At 39.8% G+C, this 26,505-nt stretch overlaps 1 protein-coding gene across 3 annotated transcripts in view; it reads left to right on the top strand.

The window, feature by feature from the left end:
* Nucleotides 1–24,808, top strand: part of RSAD2 (radical S-adenosyl methionine domain containing 2) — a 32,248-nt gene extending 7,440 nt beyond the window's left edge. Inside the window, exons 1-7 of one of the 3 annotated variants that reach the window (XM_055108293.1) lie at nucleotides 3,120–3,265; nucleotides 3,363–4,795; nucleotides 9,954–10,115; nucleotides 13,513–13,742; nucleotides 16,752–16,901; nucleotides 20,243–20,275; nucleotides 22,351–24,808. In XM_055108293.1, coding sequence (XP_054964268.1) covers nucleotides 4,450–4,795; nucleotides 9,954–10,115; nucleotides 13,513–13,742; nucleotides 16,752–16,901; nucleotides 20,243–20,275; nucleotides 22,351–22,515 — 1,086 coding nt within the window. In that variant the 5' untranslated portion in view covers nucleotides 3,120–3,265; nucleotides 3,363–4,449 and the 3' untranslated portion in view covers nucleotides 22,516–24,808. Of the gene's footprint in view, nucleotides 1–3,119; nucleotides 3,266–3,362; nucleotides 4,796–9,508; nucleotides 9,665–9,953; nucleotides 10,116–13,512; nucleotides 13,743–16,751; nucleotides 16,902–20,242; nucleotides 20,276–20,880 lie in introns of those variants that run through there. The other 2 variants (XM_063594665.1, XM_063594664.1) reach the window with 2 other exon arrangements.
* Nucleotides 24,809–26,505: the final 1,697 nt, after the last annotated feature.

Here is a 26,505-nt window from a genome sequence, read left to right as displayed (position 1 = left end):
CTGGATACATTCTTTCTGTGCCTGATTAAATTCAAATACCCTTCACATCAGGTTTAACTTTCAGGTTATGCGAATGGGCTTTCCATAAGGAGAGGCAATCATACTAAAGGAGGTTTGTTTCCCCTTTACCTATTAGGTAACTGGCCTAGTAAACTAAGAGTCTGTGTTTTGCTGAGATAATTCCTTTGCTTCATGTTGTTTTTATTAGGCTTTTGATTACTTGGGGAAACTGAACTTTAAAAAGTTTAGGGTTTTCACATCCGTGTAAATCTGTATTCTTTTCGAAGTCTTCTGATTATCACTTTGCTTATTTAGGAGTGACATATGATTCTGCTTAATCAAGTATTTTGAACCTTTTGACATCTTTGGCAGGTTTCCTCAATATCAAAACCCTAAATTAAGCCTTTTTGATCTTGTAGAGATACTAAATGATTAGGCTTATTTGGTAAATCATATGGGAAGCATATCAAATAAGAAATGATGCTTAACTCCCTTTAAGTTATATTTATATAAATATGTTACTAATATGTGTTCCAAATTGCACGAGATCTTAAAATTCCAAGATGTTATATGATATGGTTTAGATTTGTGTCCCCAACCAAATCTCATGTTGAAATTGTAAACCTCAATGTTGGAGGTGCAACCTGGTGGGAAGTGATTGGATCACGGGAGCAGGTCCTCATGAATGGCCTAGTACCGTCAACTTGGTACTGTCCCCAGGATAGTGAGTTCTTGTGAGATCTGATCGTTTAAAAGTGTGTAGTGCCTCCCCCTGCCCCAGCATCTTTCTCTCTTGCTCCTGCTCTGGACATGCGAGACATCTTCTCCCCCTTTTCCTTCTGTCATGATTGTAAGTTTCCTGAGGCCTCCCCAGAAGCCAAGCAGATGCCAGCATGATGCTTCCTGTACAGCCTGCATAAGAATGAGCCAATTCAACCTATTTTCCTTATAAATGACCCAATCTTGGGTATTTCTTTACAGCAATGCAAGAATTGACTAATATATCATAATATGTGTTATCAGTCTTGAGTATGATTATTTAGTTTAATGATTGTATGCCACAAAAATACCTAAATTTTCTTTTAAATTTTCTTGCAATTATTTCTACATTATTTCTTACAATTTCCTTGTAAACTCTCATCAGAGTTTTGATCATAGCTGTTCTGGATTTTTCTCATCCACGATTATTGTTTTAAATTCTTCTCTAGAAGCATTTGCAATCAGCTATAGCCCAAAATTACTAATTAAGGAAAGCAAAGTTAATTAACCGAAAGTAAGTAATTGATAAGGATAACTTTATGACTTTTATTTAAAATGTTGGTTCTATACTTAAATATTTTTTTCAGATTCAAGGAAGTTTTCTTTCATTAGTTATAGTTTGCAATAATTTGGGGAAGTATACTTTTGTGAACAAAAGTGGAAGCGTTTGCCTTTCTCCCTACTTGAGTCCTCCAAAATTCAGACACTATTTGTGAGCATTCTTATTTTATTTCTGTAAGTTCAGTAAAAATCTGCTCTCCCTTTATAAGCAGGATACTATTGGAAATACTGATTATATTACTAGGCTTTGATTGAAAAGTCATATTTAAGAAGGGTCATCACATGCCTGGCTTCAAGAGTTCCCAGCCTTACAGTGAATACATAAAACTTGTCACTTCCTGGTAGGCCCAAGAACCTTAAGACCCTAAGTAAAATCTAAAGCCTGCCTTGATTTGGCTTCCTAGCCTCTAGAGGTTCTAAAACCTGAAAGTTCCTGTATGATTAATGTGGAGAGAAAAAGTCATGTTCTTAAGAAAAACTAACATGCACCTACTGTTAGGTTAAAGCCCTATGCACTGTTTTCAAGTTCTGGTTTTCTACCTGTAGACTGGACTGGATCCTGAGTTCTCCTAATTTCCTACAATATCTGGATACAGTTAAATCCTGATAAAGTTTACCAGCCCTCTTCCCTCAAGCAAAACTATAGAGCCTCTCGGGACATTTCCCCTACTCGAATTATTCAACTAGGGGAATTAGGTATTAAGATTGGAGAAAACTCATCAGAGCTCTGGTCAACACTGGGGCTACTCTGTCCATCCTTAACCCCAGCATGCTTTCCATGGACCCTCCCTGGAGTTCTGAATTCATCCAGATGGTTGGGGTAGCCAACCAACCTATGATGGTTCCTAATCTTCACCTATTCTTTTCCAACTAGTACCCCTCACGGGCAGTTGTTTTTCCTTTGGGCTTCCATACACTTCCTAGGCAGGGACTTCTTAGAAACATTCCAGGCCCATATTTTATTCTCCCAGAAAGGAGAAATAATGCTTGAGTTATCCTCACCAGGAGATTTGGCCACGGAAATACCTTTTACCCAAATTCCCATCTATTCAGTTATCCCCAACACTACCTGCCCTGTTCTCTAACAGCTATAATCCAACACTCATGATAATCCCTCAGATTATGAAGATAATAGTTGTGGATACTCTCAAGGATATAATTCATCTAGAAGGGTTAACCCTAGAAGGAGCTAGATTAGGAAGGTTTTTCGGGTCCCAATTTAAACTAGATTCTGCTTGGAATTCATAAATGATCAGAAACCCTTCCTGAACTGTTCGCAGGATTGCCTGCTCTACCACCCAGGCCATCAGGGTGCAACAGAGGTCCATAGACTCCCTTGCTCGTGTGGTCCTAGACAAACACATTGCTTTAGACTATCTCCTCCCTGCACAGAGTGATGTTTGTGCTGTTGCTGCCACTTTCTGCAGGGTAAATACTTCCAGGCAGGTTGAATTTGAAACATCTAAGATCTTAAGGCTAGCCAAATCTCTGAAAAACAGCTTCAAAAAGCCTCCTGGCTGGACCTTCTAGGTTAAGTTTCTGATCTCCAGATATTTCCAGCCGGCTCCCCCTGCAGTAGGGTTCCTTCTGCATGCCACCCTACAAGTCTTGATCCTCCTTATGTTTGGGCTAAGCATTTGGCGCCTCTTTAAGATTTTCCTAGCCTATTTTAACAGATGCCTGCAAGAGACCCCCACTAGGATCGTGCTGACCTAACCTTTGAGACTTCAAAGGTTGCTCCAGCCAGAAAGGGGAACCAAGTTAACCCAAAAGAATTTGATTCAAATTTAACAGGTGCCTGTATGCCTCTCATGATCACATGTTTATGAAGAAGTGAGATCTAGCCAAAAGTGGTTTTCAATTGTGCAAGACCATGGCATGAGAGTTTAAGAAACTTTGGGATGAGATTTCAAGGACCTGAGACATATCTACTATTGAATATTTGGTAATCATTAAGCATACAATTTTGCAGATGTTAAATGTTAAGTTAAACATGTTTAATGTTTTTTTAAGTAAAATAAATCATTTCTGTTTCTATTCAGAATATGACAGTATCAGAATAACAGGAGCTAACCCTAACTGAACACTTAAAGTTTGCCAGGCACTATTCTGAATTCTTCACAAAAATTAGCAGTTTTACTCTGCACAAAAATCGCATGAGATACGTTGCTTTGCTGATGAAGAAATGGAAATCCAGAGAAATAAAGTCGCTTACTCAAAGTCACCCAGCTACATGATTTGTGGCTCTGGAAGTTCAGCTACTAGGACTCTTCCAACTTCCTACAGGTGTCACGAAAGCACAAGACCACACACTTACACACAGTTCTGATGAAAGAGGGCTAAAAGGAAGATTTCAGTAAAAAGGTCAACAAGGCTTTCTAAAAAAACTGTAAAGATAAATAAATGATGTGTCGCAGTAATTCTCACCAATTAGGAAGCATCTTAGAAAAGCACTGGATTTCCTCTAACTAAAAACATCTATAAAAAGTGATATCAAAATATAGGAAGATGTAAATATCTAAATTTTAACACTGTCACCTTGCATAAATTAGGCTGAATAGCTGATGGAATAAGACCTAAATTCAATTTTGTTCCATGCCTTTTTACTGTGATCTGAAAGGGGTCTTGAGGTGAATGATCCTGTACTCATCCTCCACCAGCCAATCAGTCTGTTTATTATTTGGCTTTAAAAAGAAACCCCTTCACCATGATGGAGCAAAAACTGTTACTTGGCTATGTCAAGAGAAAGCAATGCAACAAGTACAAAGCATGCTGATTAATGCACCTTGTCTATCTCTATCAGACAAAGAGCTAGATATTGATAGAGACTGCTATCCTCATCTGTAACTACATCAAGCTAGAGAGATTGTTATAATACAAGTGGACTGAGGCAGCCGTGAGCAGAGAAACCAGAAATGCTCGCCCCGATCTCTAGTCTTCAGTCTTGGCCCTGTTTCAACTTTCAGTTTCACATGTGGAAAAATCGAAACTCTAACTCAGCTGAGTGTTAGTCAAAGAAGGTGTGTCCTGCTCCCCAGTGACAGGTTGCTCAGAGACTGCTGATTTCCATCCCTATATAAAGAGAGTCCCTGGCATACAGGGACTGCTCTGCTCCAGGCATCTGCCACAATGTGGGTGCTCACACCTGCTGCTTTTGCTGGGAAGCTCTTGAGTGTGTTCAGGCAACCTCTGAGCTCTCTGTGGAGGAGCCTGGTCCCACTGTTCTGCTGGCTGAGGGCAACCTTCTGGCTGCTAGCTACCAAGAGGACAAAGCAGCACCTGGTCCTGAGAGGGCCAGATGAGACCAAAGAGGAGGAAGAGGACCCTCCTCTGCCCACCACCCCAACCAGCGTCAACTATCACTTCACTCGCCAGTGCAACTACAAATGCGGCTTCTGTTTCCACACAGCCAAAACATCCTTTGTGCTGCCCCTTGAGGAAGCAAAGAGAGGATTGCTTTTGCTTAAGGAAGCTGGTGAGTACATGGTCCTAGACAGAAATCAGGATTCTCAACCACTGGGCAGTGGGGTAAGGCGAGAAGGGGCTGGGGGCACGCACAAGCTGGAGAGCTTCTCCAAAGCTTGAGGTCACCATTTACCCTTGCATGGTGAGCATGTTGTCCTATGAGAAAATGATTCAGTGAATTTTGGAGTGGGCACCTAGTCCTTCCTAAATCACAGAATTGGGCTGGAACAGGGGATTTGTGGAGCAAGCCTGTCCCTCCTGCCATTTGGAAGCAAGAAGGGGTCTATGCAAAGGGCAGGTCCCTATTACACTTGGTGTTTGGAAAGAGGCGGTTTGGGAAGTTTGTACTACTTTCTGAGTTTGCCCACAACACTAACGAATTTGGGTTTTCCAGAAACAGTTATTAATAATTAGAAAAATTGGAAACAAAAACAAAAACTTTGACATAAAAATAGCAGTAGTTGAATCTTATATTTGAGTTTGTGTATATTCTTTTAATAGGAAACCTTAAAATTTTTTTAACAAATATGTCAAGGACTTAGCCTTCAAGAATGCTTACTGAGCATCACCACATTAGTAACTGGCAGCGTCTTGGAGAGAACTCAGCACATGACCTTCGAATGCAATATCTCCCACTCCAGATCTGTTCTTCCTTCCGTCCTTGTCTTCCTGTCTTTCCTAGAGTACCTTCTCAACTAGTAACTTCAGCAACATCTCTAGCTTCTTTCCCTCCTTGTTTAACTTTTTAACAAAAGCATAGCATACATGCACCAGATTACACATATTCTGGATGTGCACCCTGATGAATTTCACAAAGCAATCACAGCCAGGTAAATAGCCTGCAGATTCAGAGAGAAAGCATCACCAGCGCCAGAAGTGCATGCTGCACTCCAGCCACTACCCTGGTAAGCACTTGCTGGACTTCTAACACACAGATTCATTTTGCCTGATCCTGTACTTTATATAAATGAAATCATACAGTGGGTCCTATATTGGATCTGACTTCTTTGCTCCATGTTACATTGGCTTAGTTACCCAAAGCTGATTGCTCAAATGAGAACCTGACTTCCCATTCCCAGTGTGGCTTAACTCAAATTCCTATCATTTCTCACCAGGATTACTGTAATTCAACTCACTGTCTCTGCTTGCCCCATTGAAAACTCCTGATCTTATTTTAAAATGTACTTTTGGTGATTTAACTCCTAACTCTCCTTCTTATGAGCATCGTTGTCAAGGCCCCTGGCAAGCTCAATGTTGCTCTCAGCCTCTGCTACCCTGATGGCTTGGGTCCCCTCTGCTGTAGACACAGCCTGTCACACTCATTTTCTCCAAACATCAAAATTGTTAAAATGATGGTCATATTGTTGTCTCTTCCTAGAATGTCTGTCCTCAAGTCTTGTTGGTGAACTTTCAAAGTTCCTTTGAATTCTCCTTGATCCTCTGCAGCCATAATTATGCCCTTTACTTTTCACTTATGAGCTTATAGCAGTTGGTACAAATATGTCTTGCAGCTTTTTAAAATGTACTATTTTGTTCAGTTTTTTTTTTTTTAATGTCTGGTTCCTCAAAGAAATTGCATTCCAAGGTTGAATTTTACCCTCCTGTGTGTCTTCATGCCTGACAGGATGTCTAGAAAGTAATAGAGGCTTAAGAAATGTTTTAGATAAATGAATGAATGCATGAGTGAGTGAATAAGGAGATATGTCGAGGGAAATTACGACTTTCATTCAGAAAGCCAGGGTTTGAGTTTCTGCTCTAACATTTACTAGATTTGTCAAGACACTTAGCTTTTCTGAGTATCAGTTCCATGATCTTTAAAATTATTTTTAGATAATAATGATAACTGATAAACCAATCTCAAAAGTTGGTACAAGGCACAAACAAGTGAATGTTCATGTATTTTTGTCATAAAAGATAAATTATTATTAATAGTTGTAATTAATACTTTTATATAATAACCTCTCAGTTTAAGTAAGTAAAACAAAAGTTAATTGAAATGCTTACATGATAGTGTAGGTTGTATTTTCCTGTAAGAGAGATTTCTAGATAATGGAGGAAAACTATTTTTTTGGTTGTAAGAATTAAAGAAAGAGGAAAGAAACACAAAAGGTGGCTCCACAGTCAAGGACAGGTTTATTTTAGAGAAAAAAAACCTGAGAGGGGCTTCTGGCTGAGTTAAGTCAGAGCCCACTCTCTTACAGACTAAGAGTTTTAAGGATTTGGGGTGGGAGAGTTTATTAGAGACTTGGACTGCTTCTGTTTCTCTTTGTTGTGCTTATCTGGGAGGGAGAGTTGTGTGTCTGTTCCCGTACATCTTCCTGCAGCTGCAGGCATACCCACCCTGAATCTGCTTTTAGCTTCCCTATCTTAGAACACTAAAGAGAAACTAATGTGCTTATTTAGGCCCACTGTTTTACTGGGACCCATTATATGACAGTGAAGTTTGGCAGTTACCTAAGAGACTTCCCCTCAACCTCCCCTGTGCTCAAGCTGTCTTGTCTGTGTTTTACTGTCTGCTCTTTCTGGCTGCTTGTGGTTAGAAGATAAGTGATTTCCTTGAAATGCATGAGGCTAGAAAGGGAGCTGGAACTTAAAGTGGTGGTGTTTGTCTGAGATGATGGTGTTCTTGCTCTGTCAGTGGTAATTAAAGGTTTAAATTCACATTGAAATTTAAATTTTAATATATATTTTTATATATTATATTTAAAATTAAAATTTACTATTCTGGCTAAAGATGCTCCTAAAATATATTATTTACTTTCCTGGCTTTTAAACTGTTTTGAAATTCTATTCAGAAAGACTGAATAGAATTAAAAATAATGAGCATCAGATCTGGGCTGTAATATGATCACTTGTGTATGTTAACACTATTGTAAATAAATTACTCCTTGTCTAAGATATTAATTATGCCTCTAAATTCTATTGCTTCCCTTTTGTTATTCTTCCATCCCTTCTAAATATACTCCTCAAAATTGTTAGCAGTTTTGTGTCACTGGCCAGGACCCTGTCTTACTTTCTCCAGTTTATCTGCCACTACATCACATCACCACACTTCTTAGGTAATTATGTTTTGTTTTGTTTCCGGGTTATAATGAGTGTCACTCAAACTGCCTCCCAGCATGATGGATTATAAATAGGGAGGTGATATAATGCCTCACTGTCCAATCATAGAGACATCTGAGAGTGAAAGGGGGCACTAAAACTCACTCACAGATACTGTTTCGTCTACCATAAACCAAAACTGTTCCAGGCACACCAGCCTGAAGGCTTCTCTACTTATAAAGACTCTAGGCTTTGGAGTCTAGGCATGTACCCTAGCTCTACTTTTCTCTAGCCTTATGATCTTCAGCAAGTGTTTAACCTTTCTTGGCTTCAATTCTTCCACTAAAAACCAGATAATAATTCCTTCCCCATGGGTTATTTAAGGGTTGAAAGCTTTAACCATATTACCTTGGGTGATGTATGGTGAGGCCAGATACAGATTAATAGAGACAAGAAAGAGGTTTGCACAGGTTCATTCTCCTAGAATGCAAGCAGGCAGGTGTATGACGCACAGGCCCATCCTTCTAGAATGCAGACTGGCAGGTGTATGTTGCAAAGGTCCATCTTCCTAGAATGCAGGCAGGCATCCTTCTAGAATGCAGGCAGGTGGGTGTATAACGCACAAGCCCATCCTCCTAGAACACAGGCAGGCAGGTGTGTAATGCATAGACCCCATCCTCCTAAAATGCAGGCAGGTGGGTGTGTAACGCAGAGACCCCATCCTCCTAAAATGCAGGCAGGCAGGTATGTAACACATGTAAGAGAAATGTTTTCTTCTCTGAGAAAACAAAATGACCCCAGAGTAAAGACCAAGGATATTAGCAATTGGAGGTTTTCCTATGAATAAACCAGTTTACCTCTCTGTCTCTCTGTAGTGAAACCCTCTTTTGGACCAGCCCCTCCCTTCATCACAGAAATTCCATTCTGCTATTTTGTGCCATACTGAAATTTGAATGAACAAATAAAAACATCAGAAGAAGAGGCAGACACCAAAACAAATACACAGAGAGTACGTAGGAAGAAGAAAACGTCCAAAAAAATCTATAACTAGTAATTGCAGAGAGATAAGAGAAAGAATTGCATACATGAAACAAGAATAGAATGCCTGGAAAGGAATAGTCAGAATATGGAAGCATCTGGGGAACGAAAAATGGGGTTTCTAAAATTAAAATCTTAATAGAAAGACGAAAAGTTAAAGTCTTACCAAAATGAGACCAAAAAATCAGGATAGACATAGGAAGGAAGAGGATGATAAGAAAATAGTGGTTAAATTTAGAAACTCCAATGTTCCAGTAATAGAAGTTCCAGAAAGATGAAAAAGTAAAAATTGAGACAAGGTGCGAATAAGCAAATAGTAAAAGAAGATTTTTCTTTATAACATAAAGAGCTATGATTTGAGATTGAGGCCTTCCAGGTGGCCAGACAGTGAATAGAGAGAGATTCCTAGGACACCCTGTCTTGAAATTCCAAAACATTAGGAAGAAAGCTTCTGGAGAGAGAAAAAGCCATGCACTTACAAAGAAGTACAAACTAGGGTGTTATCAGGCCTCTGAACAACAGCATTTAAAACTGAGTGAAAATGACTTCACCTAGAATGTGATACCTGGACAAACAATTGATCACCAATGCATTTTGAGGCATACAAGTCATCACTTTAATTCCTGCTTTATGTTTTCTTCAGGAAGCTTGTAAAGGGATTCTCCGAAATAAGGGAGTAGCCCAAGAGGGTGGGCGATGCGGAATCCAGGAAAAGGAGTGGGGATGGGAAACGCAGAGTCCGGAGGAGTGTCATTCCCAGGCTGGCAGCTGGCCCGTGGACAGTCACGCCACATGGCAGGCATGTGGCTTTATGCTTTGCAAATCCTGCTGCTGCCTCATTGTACCCTTTGGTGTCTGAGCAATTCTATTCATCTGTGTAACCAGTTCCCTGCATCCCTGTGTAGATCCCAAATTAAACATATGCTATTCCCATTGGGTGGGATTGGTGTTGGGAACTAGGGTTAGGGGAGGGGAAATTAATGAGAAAGTTTTATTTCTTTTTTTTACATTGAGAAAATACTACTTTTGCTATTAAAATAATAATGTATATTTGTGAAGTGGTAAAATTCATGTATCACCTTGCACAGGTATGGAGAAGATCAACTTTTCAGGTGGAGAGCCATTTCTTCCAGACCGGGGAGAATACCTGGGCAAGTTGGTGAGGTTCTGCAAAGTAGAGTTGCGGCTGCCCAGCGTGAGCATCGTGAGCAATGGAAGCCTGATCCGGGAGAGGTGGTTCCAGAATTATGGTGCGCTCCATGGGATGGCATTCTTCTTATTGCTATTGCTATTTTTATTGTTGGTTGTTATATTTCCTTCCCTCCTGGGCCTTCAGCCAGGCCTGCTGAGGAACTGGAAGGGAGGAAAAACTAATCTTGCTTACTCTAATTGCTTTTCAAGCTGTGCAAGGCGTTATGGCAGTTTTAGTTCCTTAGGGCTCTCAGTAAACAAGTTTGGCAAGTTAGATAATAGACCTTTTACTGAGATGACTATCTGGTACATTGCAATTTAGCAAATACAAGATCTATGGCCTTAGTTTAGACACTAGGTAGGAAAATTAACACATTTGACAGCTTTGTAATAAAATATCTCTGTTGGGACTGGACTGGATCCATGACTCGTTTTATCAGAACCTCGTGGTGTGCGGATTAGCCAAAGTGGAGGGCTCCAAGGGATTCCACCACGTAGCCAGGATTAAGAACCGCTGAATTCTAAGGCTGCTGAGATTCCTTGCAGTTCAGTTTTCTGCAGGTGTCATGTCCATATAGCAGTTCTTAAAACTTAGCAAGAGCTTGGAAAACATTAGCTCTTCTTATATGGACTGTCATGTTGGGAAACAGGTATAATCTGTTACAGTACAATTCTCTGTTCTTGTTTATATGAGCTGTTGGAGCCTTGAAGTCTTTCAAAGGGAAGCTGCATTTATAATCTGTTGAGGATGTTGCTGAGACATCTCTGATACCCCATCTGTGATGGTGCGGACATGGACTGTGGGGAGGGACGCTGTGGATGTGGGTTGGAGGGTCCATATGATAAGGGTTAAGCAGGTAGAGAAGAGTCAAGGTGTCAGATGCAGGTGAATTAGAAAGGGCCTACAAGCGTGTAAAACCAAAATGGTAGTGAAGGGAGGCACTTTGTCACACAGGGGGTCTGAGGTTCAAAAGTGAACTTTGGGAACCATACTCAGAGAGAGAAAAAAGAAACTGAGGAAGCAGTGTGATGGAGACCAACTGGCAGGGTCTTCTGGGTGGGTACCCAGCCAATGCCCTTCCTCCAAGATCAGCCGTCCAGGATGTCCTCGTGGTGTGCAGAGTAGGGACAGTACTGCATGTCCAGGTCAAATCTCTCAGGCTTGTGGGAGAAAGTGGTATAAATTAGCGAATTTAGAAGCATATAAGAAAAGACACTGTCAGCAGCATGGAGACAATAGGAAAGCATGAAGACTGTGGAGAACGGGAAGCATCGCGCCATATTCCTATAGTGCATGAGTGGAGAGCCAACTAGGAGGTTTCATTGATTTTTATGCAGCAAGAGAATTTGGATGATCCTCAAATTATTAAACATAGATCAAAAATCTACAATTATAAATATTTGAAAATAATTAGAAATATTTTTAGGCATTGTGAGGAACAAATGTTTATAGATGCCTATCTGGCCCATAAGCTGCTGATTTTCCACCTCGGCTTAATGGGTCAGGGATGGGTCTATGTGCTTGAGTGGATGAAGAGAGCTGTTTTAGGGCCCCACTACCTCTCCAAGTTTGGTAATTTGCTAGAAGGACTTCCAACACTCAATAGCCAGCTATACTCATGTCTAGGGTTTATTAGAATAAAGGATACAGAACAGAAACAGAAGGGCAAAGATATATATCACCAGAGTCCAGAGAGTCCAGACACAGGCTCTGAGTCCTTCTCCATCCCAGGCCTCATAGGTTGTACTTTCTCTCTGGCAGTGAACTATAGGGACATAGTTGGAATGTCTTTGCACAGGAAGGTCCATTTAAGTCTTAGGGTCTGAGGCTTTATACAGGGCTAGTCATTTATGCACATGCTGCTATGTAACCAGCTATTGGAACTGAAACTCAGGACCCCAACAATGCAACCAAGGAAATCGTGGATCTTGTTAAACAATCCTGAGAAGTCTTGACAAGTTGATTCAACATGCCCCATTGCTCCAGGTTTATACACCTCACCAATGATATATAGAATATTGTAGCCACCATATATGCAGGGATTGGCCAAGATTCCACCATGGTTCCAGGTTTTCCTGGAAAGATGTAGGGACTGAGCAAACAGATCTGCTCCATTAAATCTCTCTTCCCAAGAGCTTTGGCAAGGAAAAGCTGAGGACAGGAGGTTAGTTATCATGGACACACAGCAAAAGTTGGAAAGGCGGCAGAATATAGCAATTGACTTACAGATCCCCAGATGACTTGGAAATCAACTAGGTCTGTCTTTAGTATAACTGATAAGGCTGTATGTTTTTGGTTTTGAACTTAATTTCTGGTCTGTTTGGAGATCAGGTGCTCAGTTACTTGCCTTTTCACAATGTGATATGCCATTAGGAATTTATTTGAGATCAATTTTTAGAACGTTTTGAGTTGTTTTAAATTATGGACAGTTGCCTTGTTCTGGCTCCAGTTTATGCTAGATGTTTTGAGGGCATATGTTACATACGGATAAAATAAAATTAGCCCAAAATAGGAGTTAAAATGACTCTTTTTGTAATATTAGAGGATAGTTGCTTGAAGAGTTTTTGGAATTTCCAGCTTCTATAATTTGAAAGTAATTTTAAGAAAAAGAGTCGACTCTTAAAAAGTCACAAAACTAGGAAAACTCAGACTTAATCAACTGCAAGGAGTGACTCAGCCATTGAGAATACCTGTACTTAAGAGGTAAGTGGATAGCATGAGGGAGCAGAGGAAATTGGAGGGATGATAAGAGAGGTGGAGTAGAAACTAGTGTGACAGAAACCAAAGCAAAGGTAATTGTGAACACTTGCTGTGCTCCCGAAACGACACGCTGTCACGGCTCTTCACATACCACGTTGCAAGGAGGGGTCTGTTTACACTTTATTCCCACGCCAGGCTTCCCTTTCTCTTGGTTTTCTTGGCATCTAACACAGTTGTCTCTGACATCACATAGAATGTCTCTAGATATTTAGATGATGAGACAACTGTCAAGAAGATGTCCAGAAGAAGCTGATGAACTTAGCAAAAATACTAGGGATCTTCAACAGAGCAATTTTATCTGTGTGATGGAAAGAAAAAGAAGTAAATTTATAATTGTTTATAAATAAGTCTAGAGGCATCCAAATATATCTACCTGCCTCAGAAATTACATAATTTGTATGCAGGAATAAATGAAAAACCTCATTTAAATATATCAGTAAGTGTTCACACACATACATGTGCAGAGTTTTCAAATAATCAACTAAGTATTTGCATCATTATTTTACATATATATTTAATTTTTCAGGTTTGACACAAGAAGAAAGTAAAATTCATATCTCAATGAGTTTTGTGGGTATAAGGAAAAGTGTCTTTTTAAAAATTTAAACAAGATATATTTTATCACAAGAGATCTAAATAGCCCGAGGGGCTTGGTCCTTGGATAGAAAAGTTTAAAGATGATCATTTTCCCTCAGGTGAGTATTTGGACATTCTCGCTATCTCCTGTGACAGCTTTGACGAGGAAGTCAATGTCCTTATTGGCCGTGGCCAAGGAAAGAAGAACCATGTGGAAAACCTTCAAAAGCTGAGGAGGTGGTGTAGGGATTATAGAGTCGCTTTCAAGATAAATTCTGTCATTAATCGTTTCAACGTGGAAGAGGACATGACGGAACAGATCAAAGCACTAAACCCTGTCCGCTGGAAAGTAAGTACACAAGGTCGCTTTTGCTGATTTCCTTCAAGAAAGCATTCAGGAATGACTTTTTTCAATGAAACTGAAAACAATACTGATACAAGAGAACTCTGGACCTCGCAAGCCAGTCCAGAAGTCAGGTCCTTGGTCTTTCAGCTCTGTTAGACTTAAAACTATACTTTTCTTTGCCTTAGACATAAAACTAGACTTTTCTTTGCCTTACTTCCCTTTTCTGAAAACATGATATGATTTCCTTTGGAAATATTGTGAGGATAAACATAAAAAAAATATGCTCAGTGCTTTGAAATGTTTGGGAGAATATGTTCATAGAAAGCCTAAATTTATTTTTAAAACTCTTGGCTTATGGATGGACAGATACCGGTTCCTCATAAATTCTGATGCAGTGAATTTCTAGAAGACATCAGGGTTAAAGTCTTCCCCAAGTTGTAGCAAAATGGGACCTTTATTCCCAGATTCATGCTTTAGGGCTGGCCCCACTACCAGCTACTAAAAGCCAACTCCACATATGCAGCTCCCACTCTGTGCAGACACACATGACTAAAATCCCAGTTTTCTACCTTTGACTGCTCATCAGAAGCAAATCAGGAGGCTGTTTAAAAAGCAGCTTCTTGGGCCTCGTATCTGCTGCCCTGAAACAGGGCCTGTGGTGAAGGTAAGCACAGCAGGGAGGGCTTGCACAAACGTGTATTTCTAACAAGCAGTCCAGGTGCAATGAAAGATAAGATGCAGAGCTCAGTGCTAGCACAAACACACAAAAAGATATGTGGGAAAAGTCACATGATAGAAAGCTATGTGTGCTACCGTATCGTGAAATGGCAAAACAGGCTGAGCTTAAGTGGAAGGCTTCATATAGGAGGAAGCATTTGGCTATGCTCTGAAAAATGGAAAGAATTTTCGTAGGTGGCAAAGACCTGAAGAAGAAAGGCACATCCAGACTAGAGGGCTTTGCCTGCACAAAGAACAGCTTTTCCTTCAAAGCTGCCTTGGCTGTTTTTTTGAATCCCATGTCAGCATTCCAAATAGAGTTAGGGAAGAGGGAAAGGGATATTCTATCATTTTCCTGAAGCTGTCCTGTAATATGTGGAAATGGGTTAGGGGAAGCTGGAGATGCTACTTTCAAAAATTGCTAATAGGTATGTTGAACTTGAACTTTTGGTTACATATATAAGGACATGAATTATCAGCCACATTCCCAGGTCTAGAAGGAACTGGAGAAAAGCTAAAGAGAGTGGTCTGATAGGAAAAACAGGGACACAATCCACCAGGAAGGCAGAGGCTCCAGCTGGAGGGCTAAGCTGCCTTAGACATGTTGACTTTCCTGCCTGCCCCTCTCCTGTACCCACCTCTCTCCTCTTCCCTGTGTTTCCTGTTACTGTCTTCCTCATTGTTCTCTTTTGGCATCCTTTTTTCAGATGTGTAAGTATTTTTTCCCCACAGCTTGGTTTTCTCCTATCTCATGGCCTTTCTCTCAGATATTTTGACTCCCACACTGGCTTCCATTCATCTGATTCACTGTAGATTTGCCATCAAGATCCTGACTCTTTTGGTGGAAGGCTAGTTTCTGCCTGTTTGGAAAACCAGATTATTGATGTATGCAGGCTTCCAATTGATGTAAATTGATGCTTCTGGAACAGGTGCCTGTTCTTAGTCCAATCTTACATTGCACTCAGAACCTAGTTTCCTGAGGCTGCCTCCTCCACTGTGAGGCTGTGGGCTGGAAGGTGTCACCAGCTGTGTCCCCGGGACAACAGCACTGAGCATGCGATTACTCACTGGGAGGCTTTGTTGTGACCTGTAGGCTTGCTCCAGCAGCATGGGAGGAGAGGGCTCCTTCTCCCCTATGCCCAATCCCACACCCTCAATATTGTTCCCCTTCCAGCTCCTACGGCTTGCTTTTCTCCTGCAGAAGCCCTTCCAGTCTAGCTGGCTGATTCTGGAGTCAAAGTCCCTGGAAAAAAATGCCTGTGATGTATGTCTTCTTTGATAGTCAAGTCTGCTCATGATTCAAACCTACATGGAAGGGCACTCCCTCCCTGCCAGGCCTCTCCTTACTCTGAGCCTGGATGGGGCATGAGGATGGGTGACAACCCCTCCCAAGATGCTCACAGTCTATTAAGGAAGACACCATGAAAGCAAATAGCAAAATTATCCTATGACCAGGGGCCAGTGGAGGCAGATATCAAAAGACCGAGGAGCAAAAAAGAAGAGGAAAAATAAAGAGTGAGCCAAAAAGGCAACATGAAGTGTTGACAATTTCTTCTCATCTGACTATAGTGGCATCTGAGTGGTTCAGATGATGATATTAGTGAAATTCTCTGTAGAATCATCCTTTCCATGGAAACCCTTTAGATCTGGGTTTGTCCTGCCTCTGTGTTGGGTTGGCTGTCACCCTTGGTCACCTTGGGCAAGTCTCTTCACTTCTTGCCTTTTCTAGGACTGACTTTTATTTTCAAATGATGGTAGTATGTATAGAATAATACACTGTCCATACTCATACACACACATTTGTTTACTTAAAAGACTGTTGAAAGAGAATATTAATGATTTTGAAAAACTGTTCTTAGGTATTACGTGAAAAACAGACATATGCTAGAGGCCTTCATAGGGATATATTAAAAATCAGCAGAGAAAACAATGTTTTTAAAATGTGTTTTTCTGGGTTATGGGATTACACATGATTTATTTTTATGCTCTCTTATAGTTTATATTTTTTCAATAAGTACCCATTATTTTATTGTCTGAAAATTTTATGACTCAATCAAACATAATCTAGACAAGTTTTTGAAAGTTTATATTTTAAGAATGTTTGTGCTTCTGACACCATATTCCTAAATTTCAGGGCTAGCTTTCATTTCCCCAAAGTAATATCTTTCTAGAATGTTCCTCAGCTCGTAGAGTCTCTTTGCTCAGAAGAGATGAAGCTTGAAAAGGGGGAGTGAGGTTTGGGGGAAAACACGATGGAAAGCTCTCTGCAAAGCAAACACTACCATTGCCTTTCAGGTGTTCCAGTGCCTCTTAATTGAGGGTGAGAATTGTGGAGAAGATGCTCTAAGAGAAGCAGAAAGATTTGTTATTGGTGATGAAGAATTTGAAAGATTCTTGGAGCGCCACAAAGAAGTGTCCTGCTTGGTGCCTGAATCTAACCAGAAGGTAGTATAAAGCAAAAGTTGTTTTCTTTGTCATCATACATTCAGATTGATTCCCAAAAGGGAAGTCTCTCAGCCAAGGACCCCACACATTGTTATTTTAGAGGGTTCGGTGGTGAGAAATGGGAGGAGTGCCATGTCAGGGCAGATAGGGCTGAGGGCTGCCATTGACTCTGCCACCTCCCAGCTGCAGGGTCTTTAGAGAGCTTCAGTTTCTCTATCCACGATGGTTAGAGTGGTACTTTGCAGATGATACAACTGTATATAGATTCATGTAGATATTCTTGCTATATGATTCATATAAGTATAATGTCCCTATGTGTCATACATGCATGACATAACCCCTAAACATAGAAAGAACTAACGAACGCCACTCTGTTGATATCAACATTATCACTTTATTTAGTTGAATAATCTCTATGTATAATTTTGTTATGTTGCACAGAATGTAGAAGAAATGTTTCCCGTTTAGTTTTCTAATGTAATGACAATTGGATCCATCCTATTAGCACAAATTTAATACACCAATAAAACAAGGTTGGCCAAAACATGTCTACACTGTGGAGCTTCAGGTATTACTAGAAGCCGGGTATCTAAAAATGTGTTCTCAGAAGCTACAGGAAAAAAAATCCATTAATAAGGAACCTCCTTATTAATGAAAGATACAAACTTTAAAAAAATTATGATAGTATAATTGAATCCATAAAATTAAAAATATGTCACACATATCATAAAATTAAAAGTGAAATATGTTAACATGATATACTGAATTGCATAAAATAAAGTATTATATATAAAGTTATTTAAATCAATAAGAATCTATTAACACCAAAAAAAGCAAAACATCCAATGGGCATAAATAGATAATTTACAGAAAAAAAACAAATGGTGAATAAACATTTTAAGAGTATTTGATATTGTCTATATTCAAAGAAATACAAAATAAAATATGAAGCATAAAGTTGCAGTAAGAGAGGCAAGTTCATATTGTTAGCAAGAGTATAAATTATTGCAACTTTCCTAGAAAACGAATTGCTAACTTTATAACCTTTAAAATAGCCACATATTTGAATTTAGAAATTCTACCTTAAAACAAGAGAAATATTCACAGAACTAGAGAAGTACTTATGTAAAGATATGTTACTGCAGTATTAAGAATAATACCTGCCGGGCGCGGTGGCTCACGCCTGTAATCCCAGCACTTTGGGAGGCTGAGATGGGCGGATCACGAGGTCAGGAAATCGAGACCATCCTGGCTAACACGGTGAAACCCCATCTCTACTACAAATACAAAAAATTAGCCGGGCGTGGTTGCGGGCCCATGTAGTCCCAGCTACTCGAGAGGCTGAGGCAGGAGAATGGCATGAACCCAGGAGGCGGAGCTTGCAGTGAGCGGAGACCGCTCACTGCAGTCCAGCCTGGGGACAGAGCAAGACTCCGTCTCAAAAAAAAAAAAAAAAAAGAATAATACCAAAAAAAAATAAAGATAGCCTGTCATTCAGCATACAGAGAATGAGTAAGTCTGTAGGTTCACAGAATGAAATGTTACACTGACTAACAAGCATATTCCAAAAATTTTTAAGTGACAAGGAGAAATTCTGATAATATAATAGGTACAGAGATAAAAAACAGTATGCAAAATTAATTTGAAGTTTAATCCTGATGTGTGAAAAAAAGTATCTCTACATATTCCTTTGGTTATCTTGGAGTAGTGGAATTATAAGTAGTTTTATTCACCTTTATAACTTTTTGAACTTTAAAATTTTGTAACTTAAGTATTAGTTTTATTATTTTAAAAACAGCTTCTCCATCTGCCATCCAAAAATACACATACAGGAAAATCTCTACCCCATATGTTTAAGTAATGCTAGGAACTCAAAGAGCAGACATTCATTCCTTATGCTTTACACTTCTGAGGCTCTAGGTAAATGGTTCAAGTTTAAAAGGTAATGTTGAAGTGATCATGAACAAGAAAATCTCAGAATGGAGGACAGGATGACCATCAAAAAGAAGAGAAAGGGGGTAGAGGAGGTTTTCCTCTATGCACTATTTTATTTGATTTTTTAAAACTCCATCTTAATAGTTAATATGACATCAAAGAAAATCTGGTTGAGTACCTCCTTTGTAAGAGGGACTGTTAACCCTTTGGTTCATTGCCATTTTCACTAATGCTTCATGAGCCAGGTTGTATCATCCCCACTGTATACATCAAGAGGCCGAGTGGTAGGTACTCATTTACCTGACTTGTAGCAGGGGCAAAATCTGAATTTTGATGACCCCAAAGCCCACAAGCCTTTTAGCCAGTTTGTTTCAAACTTCATCAGATCACCTGGGATCTTGTGAAAGGGCAGACCTCTACTCAGTGGGTCTGAGGTTGGCCCACCACTCTGCACCTTGAACTAGTTCCCAGATGATGCTGATGCTACTGGTACCCCACTAGACATTCAATAGCAGGTCTGCTCCCATCCCTTCCTAGGAGTTGGCAAATGCTGGCCCCAGGGATGGGTCTGGCCTGCCACCTGTTGTAGTACAGGATGCGAGTTAAGACTTGATGAGGGAAAATATCAAAACAAGAATCGTATTTGTGACCTGTGAACATTATATAAAAGCTGGTTTTCTGGGTCCATAAATTAAGTTTCAGTGGAGCTCAGCCAAGCTATTTTTCTTATGTATCATCTGTGGTGGATTTTGGGCTGCAAAGCACAGTTGATTAGTTGTGACAGACTGTGTGGCCTGCTAAGCAGAAAATATTTGCTATCTGGCCCTTTACAGAAAACATTTTACAGACCCCTATCTACAAGAATAGGTATAGAAGGAATACCTTCCCATCAACAGTGCAGGTACAGCTTCTCTATACCTATAGAAGTCATAACTGTTTGTAAGTAATGTTAGGGTAATAATAAAATCCTCGGGTAAATCCACCCTTTAGCTCCAAAAAAATAGCATTCAAGAGAGTTCTGCTTTATACATTGAAAAGGGAGAAATTAGATACATGGTGGACACAGTCATTGGAAGTATCATGTAAAGAAGAAAAGGGCTCTCCCAAAGTGTGAAGGGTTGGGGAAATTGCCTTGGAGTTCAATGTCAGGGAAGCCTTCAGGATGAAGGTTCTGAGGTTTGACCTTTTCAGCAAAGAGCAGAGAATCCAGGCCTGCTGTGATCTGTTGAAAACTGAATGCACACAAACAGAGCCTTGTCTTGTGAGGGCCATGCCAAAGGCAACTCAAGGGAAATGAGAAATGCTGGATCCAAAACAATACAATGCAAACACCACAGGTGGACAATTGAGCTCACATACTGAGAAATGCACCTGAAACTAAATTTGTATTAACTTCTCCTTTGCAGATGAAAGACTCCTACCTTATTCTGGATGAATATGTGAGTATTTCCAATGAGTTATAAAATTAAAACTTAATTAATTAATTAGCAGTAATGGCAGAGTTGAGTTCCATGAGCATAACTATCTAGTACCTATTTGTCCTTCTTAATTAGCACTTCACAGTTTGATAGTCAGTGATTATGATTATGCCAGAGCCCTTACTTCACAGGGTCAAATGTGGAGCTAAACACTGGAACAGAATAAGCTTCAACCCAGGTCCCAGCATTGATTTGCACTGAGCACCATATGATATTGTCTGCCATATAACTATGCATCCATGGATGTCACATTGAACCCGTTATCACACACAACAGAGTCATCTGTTATGTAGTCCTGGGCTGGAGGCTCTCCTGAGATAGGGCATCCAGCCTACTTTGGAGGAAGGCCATATCACTCTTCTCATTATCTTGGACAAACCAGGCACAGCCAGCTTGTCTTCTGATTGATAAACCTTGGCTTTTGTAAGGAGAGGCTTATGTTTCTGCTCCAAACACCACTGATATTATTCCTACCCCCACTGCCTTCCAAAGGAAGAGGGAAACCTACCCTTCTCAAAACTGAAAAACAAATCACTTTCCCCTTTCCTCTGTCTTTTTTTTTCTAGATCTATAACCATTGCCACTCTTCCTAGCAAAGGACAAATAATTCCATTTGAAGACATATTTTAAAGAAATGAGCTCCAACAACCTTGAATTCCATATTTAAATTGGATTTGTTTTTTGGAGAAATGCTTACTGTCACTTTTGATGTTTGCTTTTCTTTCTTTCTTTTCTTTTTTTTTTTCTGAGATAGGTTTTCCTGTCACCCAGGCTAGAGGGCAATGGCACAATCTTGGCTCACTGCAGCCTCAGCCTCCTGGGCTCAGGTGATCCTTCTGCCTCAGCCTCCCAAGTAGCTGGTACTACAGATGTGCACTACCACACCCAGCTAGATTTTTATGTATTTTTTGTAGAGATTGGATTTTGCCATGTTGCCCATGCTGGTCTCTAACACTTGGGCCTCCCCAAATTCTGGGATTCCAGGTGTGGGTCCCCATGCCCAGCTGGTATTTTGTTATTTTCAGTTAACCAATCATTGTTTATACCCATTTCATTTCTTAACAATATAAGCTTTCTTAATAGAGCATAAGGGAAAAGGTGATAAGGAAAACATTCAGTTTCTGGGTCCAAGGTAGAGAGGAAAATTCAAACAATTTATTTTTGAAGTGGAAATTATTATGATTGTCTAGTGATTTTGACCAGCATCCCTCAACAAACTCGCTGGTCTCCACATATTTGGAAAACACATCGTTGAACCAAAATTTGCTTTTACCAATTGAATAACATTTTGCTTCAATAAGTATTACTTGAGCTCCTATGAAACACTCAGTGTAGGTCGTAAGGAGTGTGAAGAAATCATTTCTGCCTACAGAGTAGAATAGGACAGACTAAAACAAATGAAAATGGATGGAATAAGATTAAAACAAAGAGCCTTTGCAGGTCATGGAAGACTCTTCTTGATCTTGCACCTGCCATGGAAGACTCCTCTTGATCTGGCACCTGCCTGCCTCAGCAGCACCTTTCTTTTCATCCTCTCTCCATTTCTCAAAACAAGCCTTTATTAATATTTACGTATATGCATGCATGCACTGATGCATGCACATCATTACTATTCCAGAAACACCGTCTACCTCCATTTCCCCAGTACATCATGCTATGTCACGCTTCTGTGCTTTTATGATACCATTCCCTCCAATTTAAAATCTCAACACATAATTCAGATGTTAGCATTTGGGGGAAGCCTCTCCTGATTACCCCTTCCCCCAGTGGAACTACATCTGCCCATGCGGGGCGCATATCATTCTGTTTATTGTGCGCTTAGGTGTCTACTGTGCTTAGCTCAGCCTCTTCCACCAGACAATGAGCTGGTTGAGTAGAGAGATGGGGTCCAAGGGGTTCAATGTCAGCCACAGATTTCAAAAGATACCTGTCGACACGACTGGAATATCAAAAGCTATTTGGGATTAATAGTCTAGATTGAGTTTTACAGGATTCATCACATGGAAATATACCAGTTTCTGTTATGAATTTTCTAGATGCGCTTTCTGAACTGTAGAAAGGGACGGAAGGACCCTTCCAAGTCCATCCTGGATGTTGGTGTAGAAGAAGCTATAAAATTCAGTGGATTTGATGAAAAGATGTTTCTGAAGCGAGGAGGAAAATACATATGGAGTAAGGCTGATCTGAAGCTGGATTGGTAGAGCAGAAAGTGGAACGAGACTTCAACACACCAGTGGGAAAACTCCTAGAGTAACTGCCATTGTCTGCAATACTATCCCGTTGGTATTTCCCAGTGGCTGAAAACCTGATTTTCTGCTGCACGTGGCATCTGATTACCTGTGGTCACTGAACACACGAATAACTTGGATAGCAAATCCTGAGACGATGGAAAACCATAAACTTTACTTCATTGGCTTATAACCTTGTTATTGAAACAGCACTTCTGTTTTTGAGTTTGATTTAGCTAAAAAGAAGGAATACACACAGGAATAATGACCCCAAAAAAGCTTAGATAAGGCCCCTATACACAGGACCTGACATTTAGCTCAATGATGCGTTTGTAAGAAATAAGCTGTAGTGATATCTGTGGGGGCAATATTTAATTTGGATTTGATTTTTTTAAACAATGTTTACTGTGATTTCTATATTTCCATTTTGAAGCTATTTCTTGTTCCAGGTTTGTTCATTTGACAGAGTCAGTATTTTTTGCTAAATATCCAGATAACCAGTTTTCACATCTGAGACATTACAAAGTATCTGCCTCAATTATTTCTGCCGGTTATAATGCTTGTTTTTTTTGCCTTTATGCCATTGCAGTCTTGTACTTTTTACTATGAAGTATAGAAATAGTCAACAGATGTTTCCAAGAACATATGATATGATAATCCTACCAATTTTCAAGAAGTCTCTAGAAAGAGATAACACATGGAAAGACGGTGTGGTGCAGCCCAGCCCACGGTGGCTGTTCCATGAATGCTGGCTACCTATGTGTGTGGTACCTGTTGTGTCCCTTTCTCTTCAAAGATCCTGGGCAAAACCAAGATACGCTTTCCATTTGATGATGGAGTTGACATGGAGGCAGTGCTTGCATTGCTTTGTTCGCCTATCATCTGGCCACATGAGGCTGTCAAGCAAAAGAATAGGAGTGTAGTTGAATAGCTGGTTGGCCCTACATCTCTGAGAAGTGACGGCACACTGGGTTGGCATAAGATATCCTAAAATCACCCTGGAACCTTGGGCAAGGAAGAATGTGAGCAAGAGTTGAGAGAGTGCCTGGATTTCATGTCAGTGAAGCCATGTCACCATATCATATTTTTGAATGAACTCTGAGTCAGTTGAAATAGGGTACCATCTAGGTCAGTTTAAGAAGAGTCAGCTCAGAGAAAGCAAGCATGAGGGAAAATGTCACGTAAACTAGATCAGGGAACAAAATCCTCTCCTTGTGGAAATATCCCATGCAGTTTGTTGATACAACTTAGTATCTTATTGCCTAAAAAAAATTTCTTATCATTGTTTCAAAAAAGCAAAATCATGGAAAATTTTTGTTGTCCAGGCAAATAAAAGGTCATTTTAATTTAGCTGCAATTTCAGTGTTCCTCACTAGGTGGCATTTAAATGTCGCCTGATGTCATTAAGCACCATCCAAAAAGTCTGCTTCATAATCTATTTTCAAGACTTGGTGATTTTGAAAGTTTTGGTTTTTGTGACTTTGTTTCTCAGAAAAAAATATATTCCTACTTAAATTTTAAGTCTATAATTCAATTTAAATATGTGTGTGTCTCATCCAGGATAGGATAGGTTGTCTTCTATTTTCCATTTTACCTATTTACTTTTTTTGTAAGAAAAGAGAAAAATGAATTCTAAAGTTGTTCCCCATGGGTTTTGATTGTATCTAAGCTATGATGACCTTCATATAATCAGCATAAACATAAAACAAATTTTTTACTTAACATGAGTGCACTTTGCTAATCATCATGGCACAGTGGCTCACGCCTGTAATCCCAGCACTTGGGAGGACAATGTGGGTGGACCGCGAGGTCAGGAGTTCGAGACCAGCCTGGCCAACATGGTGAAACCCCGTCTCCACTAAAAATACAAAAATTAGCCAGGCATGGTGGCGTACACTTGTAATTCCAGCTACTCAAGAGGCTGAGGCAGGAGGATTGCTTGAACCCTGAAGGCAGAGGTTACAGAGCCAAGATAGCGCCACTGCACTCCAGCCTGGATGACAGAGCAAGACTCTGTCTCAAAAAAAAAAAAAAAAAAAAAGCAAGAGAGTTCAACTAAGAAAGGTCACATGTGTGAAAGCCCAAGGACACTGTTTGATATACAGCAGGTATTCAATCAGTGTTATTTGAAACCAAATCTGAATTTGAAGTTTGAATCTTCTGAGTTGGAATGAATTTTTTTCTAGCTGAGGGAAACTGTATTTTTCTTTCCCCAAAGAGGAATGTAATGTAAAGTGAAATAAAACTATAAGCTACGTTAAATACATTTTCAGCTGTTTTATCCACTGTTATTCACAGGCCACGCCCACACACCCCCCACCCCCCACCCCCCACCACCACCTAATGCACTGTCAGGATTTGCAAGGCCTTAATGTTTAAAATATTCAAATGTTAATTTCTCTTAAAGGGGAGAAATAAGGACTTCTAACATTACAGTAAATTCAAATTCAGCCTATATAGTGTTTTGCTTTATGTTTTCAGTTTTAAATGTGAGTGTTTTGTAGAACACATTTAATTGGGAAAGCAAGGAACAATTTCACGGAGGTATCTTATGTGTTAAGGGAAGATATTTTATGTTGCATTTAATTATTTCTTTTTTTAATCCAAAATTTTATTTGACCATGTTTGTCTAGAAGTGACAATATTGTTTCTTACGTTAACTAGAACTGGAGCCTGGAGATAGAAAATAAGTCTAGTTACATAAAAATTTATATTTATGCACATTTGAATTTATCAATTATGAATATATACACTCTACACAATGAATAGTGGAGAATAATGAAAGTAGCAAACCATTGTATATGTCAAAGTAATTTCTATAGCATATATATATATGTGTGTGTATGTGTATTATACTTTAAGTTCTGGGATACATGCGCAGAACGTGCAGGTTTGTTACATAGGTATACACGTGCCATGGTGGTTTGCTGCACCCATCAACCCGTCATCTATATTAGATATTTCTCCTAATGCTATCCCTCCCCTAACCCCACACCCCCCAACAGGCCCCAGTGTGTGATGTTCCCCTCCCTGTGTCCGTGTGTTCTCATTGTTCAACTCCCACTTATGAGTGAGAACATGCATTGTTTGGTTTTCTATTCTTGTGTTAGTTTGCTGAGAATGATGGTTTCCAGCTTCATCCATGTCCCTGCAAAGGACATGAACTCATCCTTTTTTATGGCTGGATAGTATTCCATGGTGTATATGTGCCACATTGTTTTTATCCAGTCTATCATTCATGGGCATTTGGGTTGGTTCCAAGTCTTTGCTATTTGTGAACAGCACTGCAATAAACATACGTGTGCATGTGTATTTATAGTAGAATGATTTATAATCCTTTGGGTATATACCCAGTAATGGGATTGCTGAGTCAAATGGTATTTCTGGTTCTAGATCCTTGAGGAATCACCACAATGTCTTCCACAATGGTTGAACTAATTTACAATCCCACCAACAATATAAAAGCATTCCTGTTTCTCCACATCCTCTCCAACATCTGTCATTTCCTGACTTTTTAATGATTGCCATTCTAACAGGCGTGAGATGGTATTTCTCATTGTGGTTTTGATTTGATTTGATTTCTCTAATGACCAGTGTTGTTGACCTTTTTTTCATATGTTTGTTGGCCACATAAATGTCTTCTTCTGAGAAGTGTCTGTTCATATCCTTTGCCCACTTTTGGATGGGTTTGTTTGTTTTTTTCTTGTAAATTTGTTTAAGTTCCTTGTAGATTCTGGGTATTAGCCCTTTGTCAGGTGGCTAAATTGCAAAAATTTTCTCCCATTCCGTAGGTTGCTTGTTCACTCTGATGAAAGTTTCTTTTGCTGTGCAGAAGCTCTTTAGTTTAGTTAGATCCCGTTTGTCAAGTTTGGCTTTTGTTGCCATTGCTTTTGGTGTTTTAGTCATGAAGTCTTTGCCCATGCCTATGTCCTGAGTGGTATTGCCTAGGTTTTGTTCTAGGAT

Source organism: Pan paniscus, chromosome 12 (genome assembly GCF_029289425.2).
Source record: "Pan paniscus chromosome 12, NHGRI_mPanPan1-v2.0_pri, whole genome shotgun sequence".
Classification (NCBI taxonomy): domain Eukaryota; kingdom Metazoa; phylum Chordata; class Mammalia; order Primates; family Hominidae; genus Pan; species Pan paniscus.
Note: the sequence above shows the minus strand (reverse complement) of the source record. Positions and strands in the feature narration are given on the sequence as shown.